Source organism: Poecile atricapillus, chromosome Z (assembly GCF_030490865.1).
Source record: "Poecile atricapillus isolate bPoeAtr1 chromosome Z, bPoeAtr1.hap1, whole genome shotgun sequence".
Classification (NCBI taxonomy): Eukaryota; Metazoa; Chordata; class Aves; order Passeriformes; family Paridae; genus Poecile; species Poecile atricapillus.
Genome location: NC_081289.1, coordinates 103344090 through 103360046, shown reverse-complemented (window position 1 = coordinate 103360046; position 15957 = coordinate 103344090). Strand labels below are relative to the sequence as shown.

The following is a 15957-nucleotide window of genomic DNA, read 5'->3' as shown; positions in this document are numbered from 1 at the left end:
TTGATCTCATAAACTACTCAAATAGATATTAGGGAGAAAATAACAAGAGAAGAATAATCAGGGATTGTCAGTTACCTGTCTTCTATTCATGAACAAGAGCATATCTGGCTGTACAGAATAATAATAAAATGTAAATATATCCCATGCAATACATAAGTTTTACTGAAGACAGAAAGTTCAGAAATTCAGAAAATCATGTTTGGCCTCAGTATCTGTCTGGGCCTATCCACAATTTACCTCACTATCAAATTATTGGCATTGACAGAACATGAGGCTATATTACTGTGTTTATACACAAATAAGTTGGGCAAATTAAAAAATGAGCTGCAGTCATACTTTGCAGTCTTAATTAGCCACCAGTTGATATCACTAGGAAAAAGTTTACCTTGCTAATCAACAATTATTTTTCAGATTTCTCTTAAAACTCTCCTTGAAGCCATTCACACTAACAATTATGATAAAGGAGAATTTACACTAATAAATCTCAGAATTACCAGTTTCTGTATGTGGCCTTCCTTAACATTTGTAATTGAAGTCACACTAAAATAAGGATTCCCCTTTTGCCATGTTTTGTGTCGTTTTGTCAATTGCTGAATTAACAAGCTTTTATAAGTTGTACCAGTTTATACACACTTAGATAAAGCCCATGTTGTGCTCAAAACCAACCTTCTGCTGTCCCGCTGAGGGACTACATGACTAGCCAGGGATAGCATAGAGGCTGATTCTGTTTCCTGCAGTGCAAGGAAGGCAGGTTGGAAGAGCACAGCTGCCTGGTCCTACACTTACATAACTCTGGCTGTCCCACTGCGGCATCTCCCTCCCCACCCCCACTGGGTGACACTCAATCTTTCCCATTTTGCATCCCAATGGGAAGCAGGGCAAGGGCTTTTCAAGGAAACCATCTACACAGCAGTCACTGCAGCTGAGCAGTTCAGAGCTGGCAGCTGTAACCAATAATGGGGCCTTGTGTGTACCACCCACACTCTCACACCTTGTACCTTTAATAGGTATGTGAAAGATATTACAGGTATTAGATAAACAGCAACTTCAGCATGGGAAGATCAGTCATCAACCCAAGTTAATGCCCCCGTGTTGGACTATGACGATGAACATAATAGAAAAGCATGTGGTAGGTAAGATCTGGTTTTGAACAAAAGACAAATTATTTATTTCTTTCTTCAAATGAAGCATAACACTAAGGTATAAAGGGAGTATAAATAACATCTGATTGTGCTCCTAAGCTCCATGCTATAACTTTCTTGCAATGACATCCTTCAACAAATTAACTACATCATTACTGTTAAGTATTAATTGCACAAAACAGATACACAAAATATATAATGAGCTAGAAAGAGGACAACATTCTTCCATTATGACAAACAATTCTAACAAGAAATGGAAAAAAACCCAATAGATCTAGGCTTACACTGATGGCAACACTGAGAGTTTTAAGTCCTCTCCTTGAACACATTACATGTGATAAATAATATGCAAAATATTTAAAGAATTTTATTGTTGCTTACAGAAGATACTTAGCAAGCAAGGAGACAGTAGCAATCACTGCCTCATGTCTCATATCCCCATCATTCAATGCAAATTTTTACATTTCATGCAATAATCCTGAGCTTATTTTCAGTAACATTGAAATGTCATCTATGTTAATTACCAAATACATACAGAGCCCAGCTATGGGGTCTATTGTATTATTAAGGCATGAAAAAAGAATAGCAGTTTATCAACTCTGAATGCCACAAATACAGCACAGCAGTTAGAAGGCTCAAAAAAGCTCAGAAAGTACCAGTGATTTCTGTGCGAAGGTCCTCCCAGAACACAACTGAATCATCAGCTCCTGAAAAGGCACAGAATCAAATCCTGTCCTTACTGACATCAGGGAGTTCTGCCATTGCCTTGACTGCTGGACCAAGCTTCAGAGCTATCAGGAGTGACTCAGACTCCTCTTCATATCCCCAAAAAATTGACAAACTTCCTCTCACTCAAGTCAAGTATTAATTTAAAAAAACAATACCTACATATTGTTTTGTTAATTAGTATTTTAAGCCTATGGAAAGGTTCAATTCATTATACAGTATGGCAATTAATAAAAAGCCTTTTCAGAAAAAGCTTATTTGTTAGTCTGATTTATTAGTATGTTAAAAGAAGGGGGAAGTGTCATGAAAAGAACCTCTGCCAAGTTTATGCTCTATTTGTAAATTATTTTTAGTTTTAAAATGAAAGATTTTGGTAAGCCAAACCAAGGATATGTGATACAATTCTAAACTCCATGGTCCAATGGCTCTTCTGAATGACAAAGAGCACCACAGCCTTGTCCAGTCATCAAGTGAAGAACTCATCATCTGCATAAGTTGTAAGGGGCTAGCAATGTCTAGATTGTGCAGTTCTTCACACAGTCTCTATTTTATATTTGAGAAGTTCTTGCAAAATGCCCTTTAGCAAGCCAAGGTATTCCAGTTCAGTTAATTAAGCCATTGAAACCAGGAACAAATTGCTGGCAAGACTTACTTCATGCATAATTGCATTATGTCCCATTCTGGGAACTAAAATAGCAGATGATCTCCTTTAACTCTGCAACTGCTATTGCCTAGCCTTTATGTAAGTATTTACCTAGCTGAGCTCAGAGTTTACAAATCCAGTAGCCTTTCTATTTCAGACAGAATGCTGGTGTGCAAGAGGGGTGGACTTTCCATGCCTGCACCCCTTGCAGACACAAGCCACCCCCTGGCAGAGATGGTGCCATCCAATTCTGTCACTGCAAGGCTCTGAAAACCTTGCAGATGCACAAATCTGACTTAACTAATTTCACCTAAAACACCAAGTTATAATATTGAAAAATTGTTTGTCACACTAAAACATTCAGGAAACTCAGTACTGTCTCATTTGAGATTGAAGGAGAAAAAAAAGGTTGTTGATATTAGTTACTGGGTTAGAATTTGCAAGGGGTTTGGTTAATTTCTACTAAGAAATAAGTTAAAGAAGGCTAAGGCTATAAATTGGTACTGTTTCATTTATAAATATTCACTTTACTTCTCTTCTAAAAAACATGTTAAGGAAAAAGGTGGCCAGAAGAATCACACATGTTGTAAATTGTAATTTGGTTGTTAGGCTGTTAAAACCAAAAACATAAGTGAAGTTGAGCACAGTGTAAGAAAAAACCCAGCTTTTAATTAACAACTTATTTACAAGTTCATAAAATCAACTGAACTGGAGTAGATGTTCTATGTTTGTCACCAATATTTTATTGTAACTGGTAACTTGCACACTTTGTAGTAGAACAAAAAGAAATTGAAGTCCACTATATACAGCCTTTGTACAGGCTACTTGACTATACTCAAGGCATAGTGATCATAGCACAACCTAGTCTTCATAATAATTTGTGCACAAAAAGACACCAATCAGACATTATGTGAACATTACAGTGAAATGACATCACAAGTCCAGTGAAAATTCAGCATCATACAAAACATATTGATCTACTGCAAATGACATCCTCTGAAACAATAAGCCTTTTTTTTCAGTAGTAAATTAACCAGAGTCTGATGCAGAGATTTGTGTAGTTATAAGTCTTTTAAGTGAAGCAACCTCTGCAGATAAGTTTGCTATGCCCTGCTTCAAATAGAGGTTCTCTGACTCAGAGACATTGTAGATATTGTCTTTTATTTCAACAACTCCAGTTTTGCAACCACTCTGAATTTTAACGTTGAGGTCCTTCTGATGCCAGAGTTCTGGTTTAAGTGACCAGTCTTGGATATTAGTCACTTGAACCGAGAAAGGAGTGTGAGAAGAATGCACCAAGTTTTGCGCACCATGTTTTTCAAGCTCAAAATGTCTTTTGGAGGACATGTCAATGGGTGATGACAACTTCTGCATTGCATCATAGTCATTATCCATTGCTTCCACTTTAACTTGCATGGCTTTGGCTTTGATTCGAAGCTTGTGAGGCAAAGCTGAAGAATTCACTTCTGGAACTTTAACTGTTGCATGAACATTTTTATGTTCAACTGGGGAATGAATTGGACCCTTAGGAACCTGCTGTTCATCTTCTCCATCAGATGACTTTCCAACTACACCATCATCAGTTTCTGACGTTCTTGGGGAATTACTGGAGGACCTATTAACTTGCAAGAGAGGAGGAGAATGTGAGTACACATTAAAGGTAGCTCCCATGTAGTTTGGATATATGGATGCTTTATATGAACCTCTGTCATCTCTTGGCTCTCTCTCTATTTCCATGGGCTCCTGCTTTATAATCTGGAACTTATTTTCAGGACTTCTACAGCTGCTTTGTATACGACTTGGTTGAGTATGCTCTACAGTTGATGTTTCAGATACATCAGACATCGAGCTTTGAGGAGAATGTTTAATGACAGAAATACAACTGCTACCAACTATAGATGGTTCATGTTCATCTACAAATGAGTTAATATTTGATTTGGAACTCTGATAATCTTGAAAATACACAGTTGTTGAGCTACTGAGTTTCTGTATCTCTTGGGCATAGGCCGCAGAACTAATTAAACCAAACTTTAACTTCAATGAAAGCAGCTCTGCCTTCAAAGTGGCATTCTCTTCTCCCAGTGCAATTAGTTTGTTCTCTAAGACAAGGTCATTCAGTCGTCGTTTTTCACGAGATCTTTTGGCAGCTTCATTATTTTTCCGCCTTTTCTCCCAATACATAGCATCTTTCTTTTCATCTGGAATGAATTCTCGCTTTCTCCGGCAAGCTGAAGACTTGCTCTTTCCACTACTTGCTTCAGTAAGTAGTATATCTTCATTTGTAGACAATTCTTCAGATACTTCTGCTAAGGTTGACTTCAGTACCATGATTTTGTCCACATTGCTACTTGTGTCAACAGGTCCGTGCTCCTTTTTAAGGGTCTGCATTTTTCTCAGCTGCATCAGAAACAATTTGTAGATCTACAATAAAAAACAGAGCAAGCTATCTCCCCAGTACTTCTCACTCCACAACTCGATAAATACAGTAATTTTAAATCCACGTACATTCTTCCTTTTCTTTCATAATCTCAGACAGAAGTGACTGTCTAGAAACAATTTTCTTAGCAGATTCAATGGGAATCTTCTTAAAAACCTGAAATAAATAGAAAATGTTATTACTATTTAGGAATTGCTAGTTCAAAACCCACAAAAGTGGCTGCTGACAAATAGTTCAGACAAGAATTTTGTTCATTAAACCTGCTGTAATATGAAGACAGCTTAACACTGAAACTACTGATATTCTACATTTCATGACACCTAGAGGAGGCAGATTTGCTTCCAAAACAAGTATTATATGATCCAAGGAAGAATCAATTAAAAAATATTTGAGTTTTGACCCTACAGTAATGCTGTCACAGAACCTTCCATGATATCACTGGCCAAACTAAAACTTTCCAACACTTCAAGCTGCAGGACACAAAGCATGTTGATGAGAAGCACTGCAAAGTATCTTGTTCCACATTAAAGCATCTCTTCTGAAAACAGATGTGGTGTATGACTTAGAAATGCAATACATTTGGGTCCTTCATGGATTAAAAAATAACATAAGCTGATTTAGAGAAGCTGGAGTGTTTTCTATTGTCTTAAAATACCACCATTATCCATTATATATATAAAGCATTTAATTGCTGCTTTTGAATCCTGTAAATATATATATACACATATATCTATATATAAGTGTTTGTATCCATCATATTAATTCAAACTAGCAAGTTCACATGCATAATTTGGGTGAATACTTAATGACTAAAAAATATTGACCCAAAATTATGTAATTTTCTAGTATCTTACAAAGAAAACATTAAAATAAATATTGAAAAATACATTAGAGAAATAACATTTAACTAAAAATATGCATTTGACAAATAGCCACATTATGTCAAAGTAAAGTTTAATACCATTGAGGCATGTATACTTCCAGGAAACAGTGTTTGCATTGAAGTAAAATTTTAGACCCAGAAGTCTTACCATTAACAAAGAAAAACTAGCTTAATCTTTAGCTTAAGACATTTTAATCATTAAATTTGAACTTAAGAGTTTAAATTGGCCTTTGTTTTATTTAGTCCCTTATGATGTAAAAATATTTATTCTCATAAGATCACTTGGTCTTGATCTTAGACACAGCTTCCCATTATATAATTTTCCACAGTCAGTCATGCTCCTGGTAAAAGAATGTGGTATGCCAAGTGCTTTTACAGAACTGACTATTGAGTCGGCAATCATTATTGCCTGTGTGGCCAAAAAAAAAAAAAAAAAAAAAAAAAAAAAAATCAGCCACTTCAGATTAATGTCTCTATTTATTGGGAATGTTTTTACAATGACTGATGAATCTAATTTTAACATTATCAGTCAAGAAAGTTATAAAAGAATTAATGAATTGTATTCTGCCAGTTTCTCTTGTCTTTTCCAGAAGGCAAAGTGGAATGAGTGATGTAGTAACAATTAAGCAGGGTCATAAAGACTAAGGTTTCAAGCTGGGTTCTGTTCCATCAAACCATGCCAATTCTTCTGTCATGAAAAAATTAACACATTTAATAGAACAACTAAGTAGAATTTCCTAAAATCCGTGGTTAATTACTGACATGTAACTATTTGTCTTTGTTAATACAGCCCTTATGAAAAATAGAGTTAAGACGCCAGTCACACCAAAGACAGCATCTAATACATTAGTGCAAAAGCAGCACCACAAATTGCCATGTTTGAGAAGAAGAAATGTACCTCTAACACACAAACAGTTGCATAGTTAGACCCTGATCCAAAATTCTAGGTTGAGTCGAAAGGGAGCTTTCTGTCAAGACTGAAGGAGCTGGATCAGGTCTAAAACCAAAAATGAGCCCTACAGAGAAGCAACATCTGTTTCTCCAAATTTTCAGTACAGTTTGCTTTGCTGAAGTAGGTGTATAGATATTTTGTCCATTTCACTGATACAGGGAACCAATGATTAATTAATATGTATACCGTTTTAAACCTAGTGCAACTCAACACTTACAAAAATCATTGTTAAAACTTTAAAACAACAACGAAAAAAGAGAAGATAAGGCCACTTGACCTTTTGTCACATTTGTAGAATATTCAGTCTATGTAGCATAACTTTACACTAACAGAATACTGGAATTTCATTTCATTATCCTGAAGAACTGGGAGTACACAGCTACTGATCTGTAATTGTCTTGATCCACTACAATCACTATTCACCTGTACCACTAGCAGACACCTTCCATGGCACACAGCAGGAAACTGTATCATGTACAGAATACCTATGAAATCATCACTTGTTTCTTAGCATGTATCACAGCCAACTCTCATCTAGGCAAAAAGTGTTCAAAACAACTTCCATGAAATTTCATGTCCTTACTGGTTCACAGCTCTTACGGAATTTAACAATACTGGAGAGCTACACACGAACCCAAATATTTTTTCTCCCAGAAAAGACACACTAATATGCATATGTCATCATTTATATATATATATGAGCCATAGGGCCTAGAACACCTATCCTTACTTGAAGTGGTAGCAACAGCATGGACGTACTTATAGAATCATTGGATATTTTAGAAGAACAAAACCATACCTACACAGATTAAATACTATTTTTTCCCCCCTATAATGTTCCCATATTTTAGTTCCACGTGATACAAAAGCAGTGTTTAGTCTTGAACTAAACCAGTTCCAGGTTTAGTTCACCAGGATAAGTGCACCAGGATAAGAATTCAGACTGTTGCTATCTGCATGGTCTCCAGCTCAAAGCTATTCCAGTTCAGTGTTTGTCCAACACTGTGGTCTAGGAAAAATATTAATAATGGTAATAATAATTGTCAAAAAAGGTTTTGGACTGTGGGTTGTTTTTTTCCTAAATGAGTGTAGACTAATGGCATAGTTCATCAATATGACCGACCATATTGATGGATAAAAATTTGACTGCATGTCCAAATATCCACCTGCAAGCCTAACACTGGCACTGAGCTGCACTTAGCCCAACCAGCTGCAGAGTTCATGTTCCTCGTTCCATGGGACATCTGCAGATTGTACACTGGAATGGCCCAATCTGCTCACTGTAGCACTGTTAACTCCTGTTTTGGCCAGTCTCCCTTCTGTACACATTGTTCCTGGCACAAACAGACAGAACGCAAGTAGCATGCAATCTACAGCAAATATTAAGCATGTATCAAAATGATCGTGTTTTTGCATGCAATATTCAACTTTGCTCTCTGCCAGAGTCCATCAGTGAAGCTGTCAAGACAGACATATAACCCACTGACATAGTCATATGGGTTTGCTATTTATGCAGTTAGACCTAATGCCATTCCTTCCATGAATTAATTCCTATATTTATTGAGTACCTTTATTATGGTAACTGGAATTGTGGCTTTACAAACAGGAGTCAAAACCCTTGTTTAGTAATACTTCTCCATGTGGATCAGCCCAATGCAGAGTCTGTAAACAAATTAAATTCCATCTGATGATAATGGCAACATGCCTTCAATGGAACCAGCCATTTCACTTCACTTCACTTGCATTTTATAATTCCATTGGAAAACATGAGTATTTACACATAAATTAATGAACTGTAATGATTCCTCTGACTACATTTCAAATTCCAGTATTTTCCCTTATGAATAATTTTTCAATTGCTTTATCACTCCCTCATAAAGTGTTATAAAACCAACATTTGGTTGGTTGATGTTAATGGCATTGAGTGCCAATTCTACAATGTAATAACACTCGACCCTATTAACTTAATTACAGAGCCAGTCCTGCTCCCACAGCAATTTTGCCATTGGCTTCAACAGAAGCAGAATACAATCCCAGATCCAAGTATTAATGAGACTGTTGTATAGTACTCATGCTATTGAAGCAAAAAATTATGTATGCAGAAATCACAAAAAAATTAATTTATCCATGGGACTTCAAAAAATGCTGAAGTGACGCCATGGCACACTCAAGATCTGAACACAGGGATTTATGTATTCACACCACAGTAACTGAAAGGTCTCATAGTTTGGAGGATAGGGCCACAATCTTGCTCTCTTCTGTGTAATTTAATTGCATAAGTCATTTCTATTTTAGAAAATGTATGTGGGCCTCCTCATATACCTAACCCTCCCCATAGAATGTTGCTGCATGATTTCATTTATAGTTGGCAAAATAATTCATGCTATTTCCAAGCACAATTTTTCAAACATATCCTCAGATAAAATGATTGTTTAATTCTACAGCTCTAGCATTTTGGTAGTGATTCTATCAAACTAATTGAAATCCCATTTCTAACACTGAAGCTCAAACACAATACAGTTTTGTATCATTGTGTCTACATAAAGAATATATATCAGTCCTTAAAAATGAAAGAAAATAACTGTTACGTAGAGCTTCTTGTTCTAGGAAAAAAAATGTCTCTATCGTCACCACTACTATACGGCACACTCTAGAAAAACAATTGCGCTGGTGTTAATGTCTCTGCTTATTTTTAGTTGCTGTCATCCACATTTTGCATAGGCTTCATTAATTATATTACTGCCACCATTCTGCCCCAATTTATCAATTTTGAAAATCTGGCTACATACCAGATGAGCTGCTATAGAAATTGTTCATGGATTCAAAAGTCACCAGTTCGCATTCCAAATATTGGAAAATTATACATACCTGAAAGATATATTTTACACTTTATCTTTGAAGTATTCCAAAACTAGTTGCTATCTATCTCAGTGCTTTTATGATGTAAAGAAAAAATACGATTTTCATTGCACACATGGGACAGGAAACTGAGTTTAAACTCAGGTGGTGCATGTGCAGCCTCCCTAAACAGTGCTGAAAAATTCTGGAGATACTCTACCTCTACTGCTTTCCACAGACAAAAATTATGCCATGAAACTCGGCACCTATCATTAACTACCATAATTCAGAAATCCTCTCCAGCACAGTGCATTTCCCGTCTCCACTGAAATCCTTCAACATATTTCTTCTTGCCCTTTACCTACAATAGTTTGTGAGTTTGTGTTTGTGTTGATGAAAAGCTTTAATGCTGCCTACACTGAAGGAGTGATATCCCTGGGACAGATCTGTGGGCCAGAGGGTCTAAACAACGTGGAACAAATAAGACAAAATTTTTTGGAAAAAACCTAAGTGACTACATTTTATGCTGAGATGGGCAGGTTATCCGCAGTCACAAAGGGAAAAAGCATTTACAACACGAATATTGCCACCAATTTCTGCTGTTACATAGTAACGTGCATAAAGACCATGAATATGTTACAACAGCATGAAGCAATGCAGAACTATTGATCCTGTATACAGTTTCCTTTTCCAACAACTTCATGTTGTGCTTAAGTGGTTACTGTTTCAGGACCAATGTGTAATTAGGTCAGTGGAACACTGATGATGATAACTTTGTACAAGATGACCCACTTTTGCTAAAATGTTGATTGTGTTATTGAAAGAAAAAAATGGAATGTGTCCACAAAATATATTGCATCAGGCACATCAGAAATCATTTATTATGACACTGTTCAATCAAATTTAAGAAAAATAATGCATAAGATTGCAATGGAACTTGAAATACTATTGCAAATTCGTATTACCCAACTCTACTTTGTACCCAGAAAGCTGATGTCATATGTAATTTTTACAAAAGGCTTTCATTGTTGGAAAAATTACTTAAGTTACTGTTTATCTTAAGAACTACAAATTAACTCATTCAAGTATGGCCTGCTTACCAAAGGTAAATTACAGAAATAAAATTTCTCTTTGAAGAGCACAAAACATATGTTAAGGGTAGCTGTTGTTCAGAAAAAGTCAGTCAAGCTTAATAAGTGTAAATTTGCCACACATTTTCTTTATTTCCTTATGAAGATAGTATGATTCTACCAGATCTGTTAATTTTCCCAAAACAAGCTGTTTATTGCTCTGGTTCAAATGGTGTAAAACAAGACCTAAGAATATTACTGATAGCACCAGGAAAAAAAAAAAAAAAAATTAAAACTGAGAAGGAAATAAATATATCTTGGGTAAATATTTAATTCCATATATATAATATATATAGTGTCCACATGTAAATATGCAATTTAACAAATAGCATATCACTTTCCAGTATTTTTAATAAAGCCTCAATTGCAACAACTGTTACTGAAGTTACAGTATGTTTCTCTCATTTCAATAGATACTTGACAGCAGGAAGAACTAGACTGTGAAAAGCTATAACTTAATAGCAACCATGTTCTGGAAATACAATCTCAGGTTACCCTTAGTCACAAACCATAAAAAAAAAAAAGCCCACAAAATCAAATATTAATTATTCTGACAACAAATGGCTTTCTATTATTGAACTGAGTTCTTAAAATGCCAACCATGGACCAGACCTTCAGCTGACCTAAATTTACATGGCTCTATTTAAAGGCAGCAGAATTATGTCAATTAATCCCAGCTGATGCTCTAAACATGCATCTTGTTATATAACAACTGAAGTAAACATATAAAATAAACACTGGCTGTAAAATGTTATCTATCACTTGTGGCAGAGAGAGCAAAAAAATAGCAATATTTAGGGCTCCAATTCTGTGAGATGGTCCAGACCACTGCCCATACTGAGCATTATTTTCTTTGTTGGGTTGCATTCCACTTGTAATGACAAGTCTTGCAGCACTGGCATCTACACTGTCAGCTGTTGTGCAGACACCTCTATAGCAAAAACTGGTTCATTATTCAAATACTGCAGGACAGACTGAAAATTACACCAAGGTGGAGCAACTCAAGAAAGGGAAAAAAAAGCTCTATATTTTATATATATATAATATTTTAATTATATATAATATTTTATAATTATATATTTAATATCTGTCACAAAATTCGATCTTATAGTATGCTATTTTGGACATGGACCAATTCAACAAGTGAATTAGGAAAAATAGGGTATCTAAAGCAGCTTTAGATTTATTTCAGATCTACCTTATAATATAATTTTTAAACAAGATTGTGTAAACAGGAGAATACTTGGTCTTGACTAAAAATGTGGTAGAAGCAATCTTGTTTGTAAGTCATGCTTATCATCAGTATTAGACAGTTACATTATCTTGGAGCTACTAAAAAAATATTTTCAAATACTGTAATGTAATGCTTTAATACTGTAAAATACTAACACGGAAATCAATTGTCATTTTCTTTTAGAATGGACTGCAGGAATTGGCCATCTATTTGCATTTTTTTTCTATTACATAGCCTAAGCACATTTATATCTCATAACTGGCTGTAATGATCATGGCAAGGTCACCTAGAAGAGTCAATTAAGCGGATGAGTCAGATACATTGCTTAACAGTGTGTAATAAGACTCAAACAGAGGATTTTATTGTTCATATTATTGCATCACAGTGATGTTATAACAGCAGAGAGATTGCCGTCTGGAAAAAAACTATTGCATAAGCGTAGTTTGCATAACTTTGTTAAAATAAGTCAATTTAAAATGAGTTAAAGGCTTATTTCATTTAAGGGTTTTATTTCAAGATAAAAGATTGGAAAAAAGCATCATGGCACTGATATCTTTCTCCGACTCTATTTTGACTATATTGCAATAGTAAGAATGTCTGTATGTTCTACAAATTTCATCCAAAGCAAGGCAAATACTGCTCCTTCTTAAGATGAGATAAGCTGTGTGGAGGTCATATAAGTTCATATTGCCCATGGGAAGACTCTCAGCTATTTGACAGCTTCACATCAGTTTCTTAAAACAAACAAAATAAACAAAAAAAAACCCTCCCCAAACCTCAAAACAAAATGGAAAACAACCCCTACCAGAACAGCAGAAACTTGAGGCTTTGGCTCCAAATTCAGGAAGCTGGATATTTTAAAAGCTAGTTAAGAGTCCTTTGGAGCACTAGTTAAAAATACAAAGTACATCAAAGTGAAGGCAGAATATTGTAGAGCATCTTAGCATTTCAACAGTCAAAGACATCTGTAATGTGAGAACTTTTGTAACAATAACTGTTAGTGCCAGTGTTATTAATGATCCTTATTCAGTAGTCTTTGAACCTGTTGATTTAAATCAGGTTTTTAGGCCAAAACACCAAATCCCTATTCATTCGAGTTTCCCATCAAAGTCAACATTTTGATTGAATAACGACCATAAAAGCAATGCACGTAGCAATATTTCAAACGAGGCACTGGATTTAATTAATTACTGAAGAGGGCAAAGATAACTTAAAGTAGGTTACAGACGCACTGGAGCAAACATAACGAAACTAAGTGCAATCATTCAAGTTACAAGGACAACGAAAAAAAAACAGGGTCGTTTTTAACACAACAGTAACTCCAAAAGAGCCTCACTGCACAAGGCTACCTTGGTCCCAACAGTCAAGTAGCAGAAAAGTTTATTAAGTTACCAAGAATATTACATTTTTAAAATACTTCGCTGCTACTTCCTACAGCAGGTACAACGAACATAAAGCCTGTGGCTGGGGTACTCAGTTAGGAGGTTTCTGGTCAGAAGCACAGTGGTGTTGGTTTCGCCTACTGGAGAACCGTTTCAGTAACCAAAAATTAAAAAAAAACCAAAAACTGAAAAATAAAAATCGCATCCTCTTGAAAGGCAAGTTATCGTCAGCAACTTTCAAGCTATGTTCCCTTCGAGGACACAGCACAAGCTGGCCCCAGAGTACAAAACATACAACCACTGCGACGCCAAAGTGACTTGGGAAAAAAATTACAGAATTGGGCAATGATGATTCTCGCCCCCTGCCCGCCCCCCCGATGATGTTGTTGTCGTTCGTTACGTAAGAAATGAAAGAAAACGCTCATCTCGTGCCTACCTGCGAGGGCCTTTGTCTGGCGATCCCTGCCTGCAGGCGACGGTGGGACTAGGGGGGTGATGGGCAGCGGGGTGGGGACGCTCCGCGGGGCGCGGTGCGGGGCCGAGCCCGGCCCCACACCGCGCCCCGCCACAAAGGCTGCCCGGCTCGGCCCCGCGGCCCCCTACGTGACCAGCGGCGCATGGCCCCGGCCCGCTCGGCCCCGCGCTATCAGCCCGCCGCCCCCCCGCCGCCGCCGCCGCCGCCGCCGCCCCAGCCCAGAACAAAGGGCTGAGGGGGAGCGCCAGCGCCCCCAGCCCTCGCTCGCCCGCCGCCGCCGCGCCCCGTCGGCCGCCGGGGAAGGGAGGCAGCGGCGACCCCCCCCGAGCCTCAGGGAGGAGAAGCTGGGCGAGGAGGAATCGTCGGGCTCCGCGCACCCGCTCCATTCCACCGCCCGCCGGCTCTGTCACACTGACCTACTGCCGGCGGCCGCCCCCGGAGCCCGGCTCCGCTGCCCCACGGCGGCCGGCGGCACCTGGCCCCCAGCCCGCCGCGGCCGTCAGGGAACGGCCGGGACGGCTCTTTCTCTGCCCTCCAGCGCGGCTGAAATCCCCTTTAAACGCCTTTCTTCCCGAAATTAAGCCGTTCCCGTTTGTTTTGGTTTGTCGTTTTGGGTTGTTTTGGTTTTTGATTTTTTTTTTTTTTTGGTGTGGTTTGTTTTTTTAAAAATATTTTTAATTATTTTTTTCCACTGAAAGCTCGTATCGGGGAGATGGCACGGCGTCTGGGCGAAACGCCTTCCCTAAAAAAAAATACAGCCTGATCTAAAACGCCTCCGAAGGCGTAGAGTTAAAAATCCGAGCAAATGCCTCGAACGTCTTACACACGCACGGCTCTGGAGAAAAGACCAGAAATAGCACATGAAGCCACAATTGCTAAAACGCGAAGGGGCTAAATATAGACCCAACACAAATCTCATTTTAAGGCACCCGGCACGCAGCCGGCGAGCGCGCCTCGCCTCCCCACTTACCCAGTTGTCTACTTCCCTTAATAAACACACTTTAACAAAACCTGTTACAGTTACGGGTTTGGGGGGGGCTCTTTTTTTTTTTTTTCGGGGCGAGATTGTCCTAGTTTCTTTGTAGGAAGATTATAAAATCGCATAATTAGCTCCTTCTTCCCAGCCCGGCTGCCAGCAAATTTTGTGGTTACATAATGCAACATTTCCAGGAACTATTATGCGATCGGTCCCGCAGCGCCTAAAAAACAGCGACAAAAAGTGACGGAAAGGGCTGGTTGAGACAAGCGCAGCCCCGGTCCCGGGCCGCTGCCATTGATCCCGACTGCCCGCGGGCAACATGCCCCTGCACCGCCCGAGAGAGGGCTGGGTCTGGCCGGCGGGCTCCGGCAGCAACTCCCGGTGGTTTTGTGGCTGAGGCACGGCTGGCGCTGCCCAGGACCCAGCCCTCCGCCCCGCACGGCGTCCGCCGCCGCAGCTCCGCTCCCCGCCGGCACATTATGCAACGCGGGAGAGCCGCTCCGGCGGCGCTGCCCAGAGCTCCCTGCGGGGACACGCGGGGGGCAGCGCGGCACGCCAGGAACGAGCACACCCCGACAGCGAGAGCCGTCGACCGGCATCTCCCGGGCTGCCTCCCGCGCCACCACCCCTCCGCCGAGCCGCCGCGCAGAGCGGGGCCGCCAACGGACCCTTCCCTCCCGGCGGGGCCGGAACCGGCCGGGCTCCCCGTAAGCAACAGCCGATCCCCGCCCGAAGCTGCAGCGAAGCCCCGGGCGGGCACCCCAACTTTACACGCGCGCCTTCCCTCCTACCTGCAGCGCACCGCGGAGCGCCGAGCATTCCCCGCCCGGCGCCGGCCCTCGGGCTAGGCGGGCGGCGGTGCGGAGCGGAGCGGTGCGGCGGCGGGCGGGCGGGCGGGCGGGCGGCGGCGGAGCGGCGGGCGGGAGCGCGCGGCGGCGGCGCGGAGGGATGTGTGTTAGTAGGTCAGGCTGCGCGGCGCGGGGCTCATAGCCCGCATGCCGGCCGCGCCGCGCCGTGACTGGCGGCCGCCACCAGCCAATCGGCGCCGGGCGCCGCCGGGGTCCGGCCAATGGGGACGCCCGGGGGCGGGGCGGGGCGGGGCGCGGGGCGGCGCGCGGTACAGTAGGTCTGTGTGC

At 40.0% G+C, this 15957-nt stretch overlaps 1 protein-coding gene across 3 annotated transcripts; it reads right to left on the bottom strand.

Annotated features, from left to right (window-relative positions):
* Positions 1–1141: 1141 nt before the first annotated feature.
* NFIL3 (nuclear factor, interleukin 3 regulated) lies at positions 1142–15770 on the bottom strand. 3 transcript variants are annotated; one of them, XM_058864509.1, is made up of 3 exons: positions 15613–15770; positions 5017–5104; positions 1142–4932 (listed from the first exon to the last, which is right to left on the bottom strand). In XM_058864509.1, the coding sequence occupies exon 3, from the start codon at positions 4912–4914 to the stop codon at positions 3541–3543; it is 1374 nt and encodes a 457-aa protein (XP_058720492.1). In that variant the 5' UTR covers positions 4915–4932; positions 5017–5104; positions 15613–15770; the 3' UTR covers positions 1142–3540. The 3 variants fall into 3 exon arrangements, with proteins under 3 accessions (XP_058720492.1, XP_058720490.1, XP_058720491.1); XM_058864507.1 differs by having other exon boundaries at positions 1142–5104; XM_058864508.1 differs by lacking the exon at positions 15613–15770 and adding an exon at positions 13804–13828 and having other exon boundaries at positions 1142–5104.
* Between the last annotated feature and the right edge of the window lie 187 nt (positions 15771–15957).

Coding starts and splice junctions, on each gene's coding strand:
- NFIL3 (XM_058864507.1), bottom strand. CDS start 4,914: ATGCAGCTGAGAAAAATGCAGACCCTTAAAAAGGAGCACGGACCTGTT.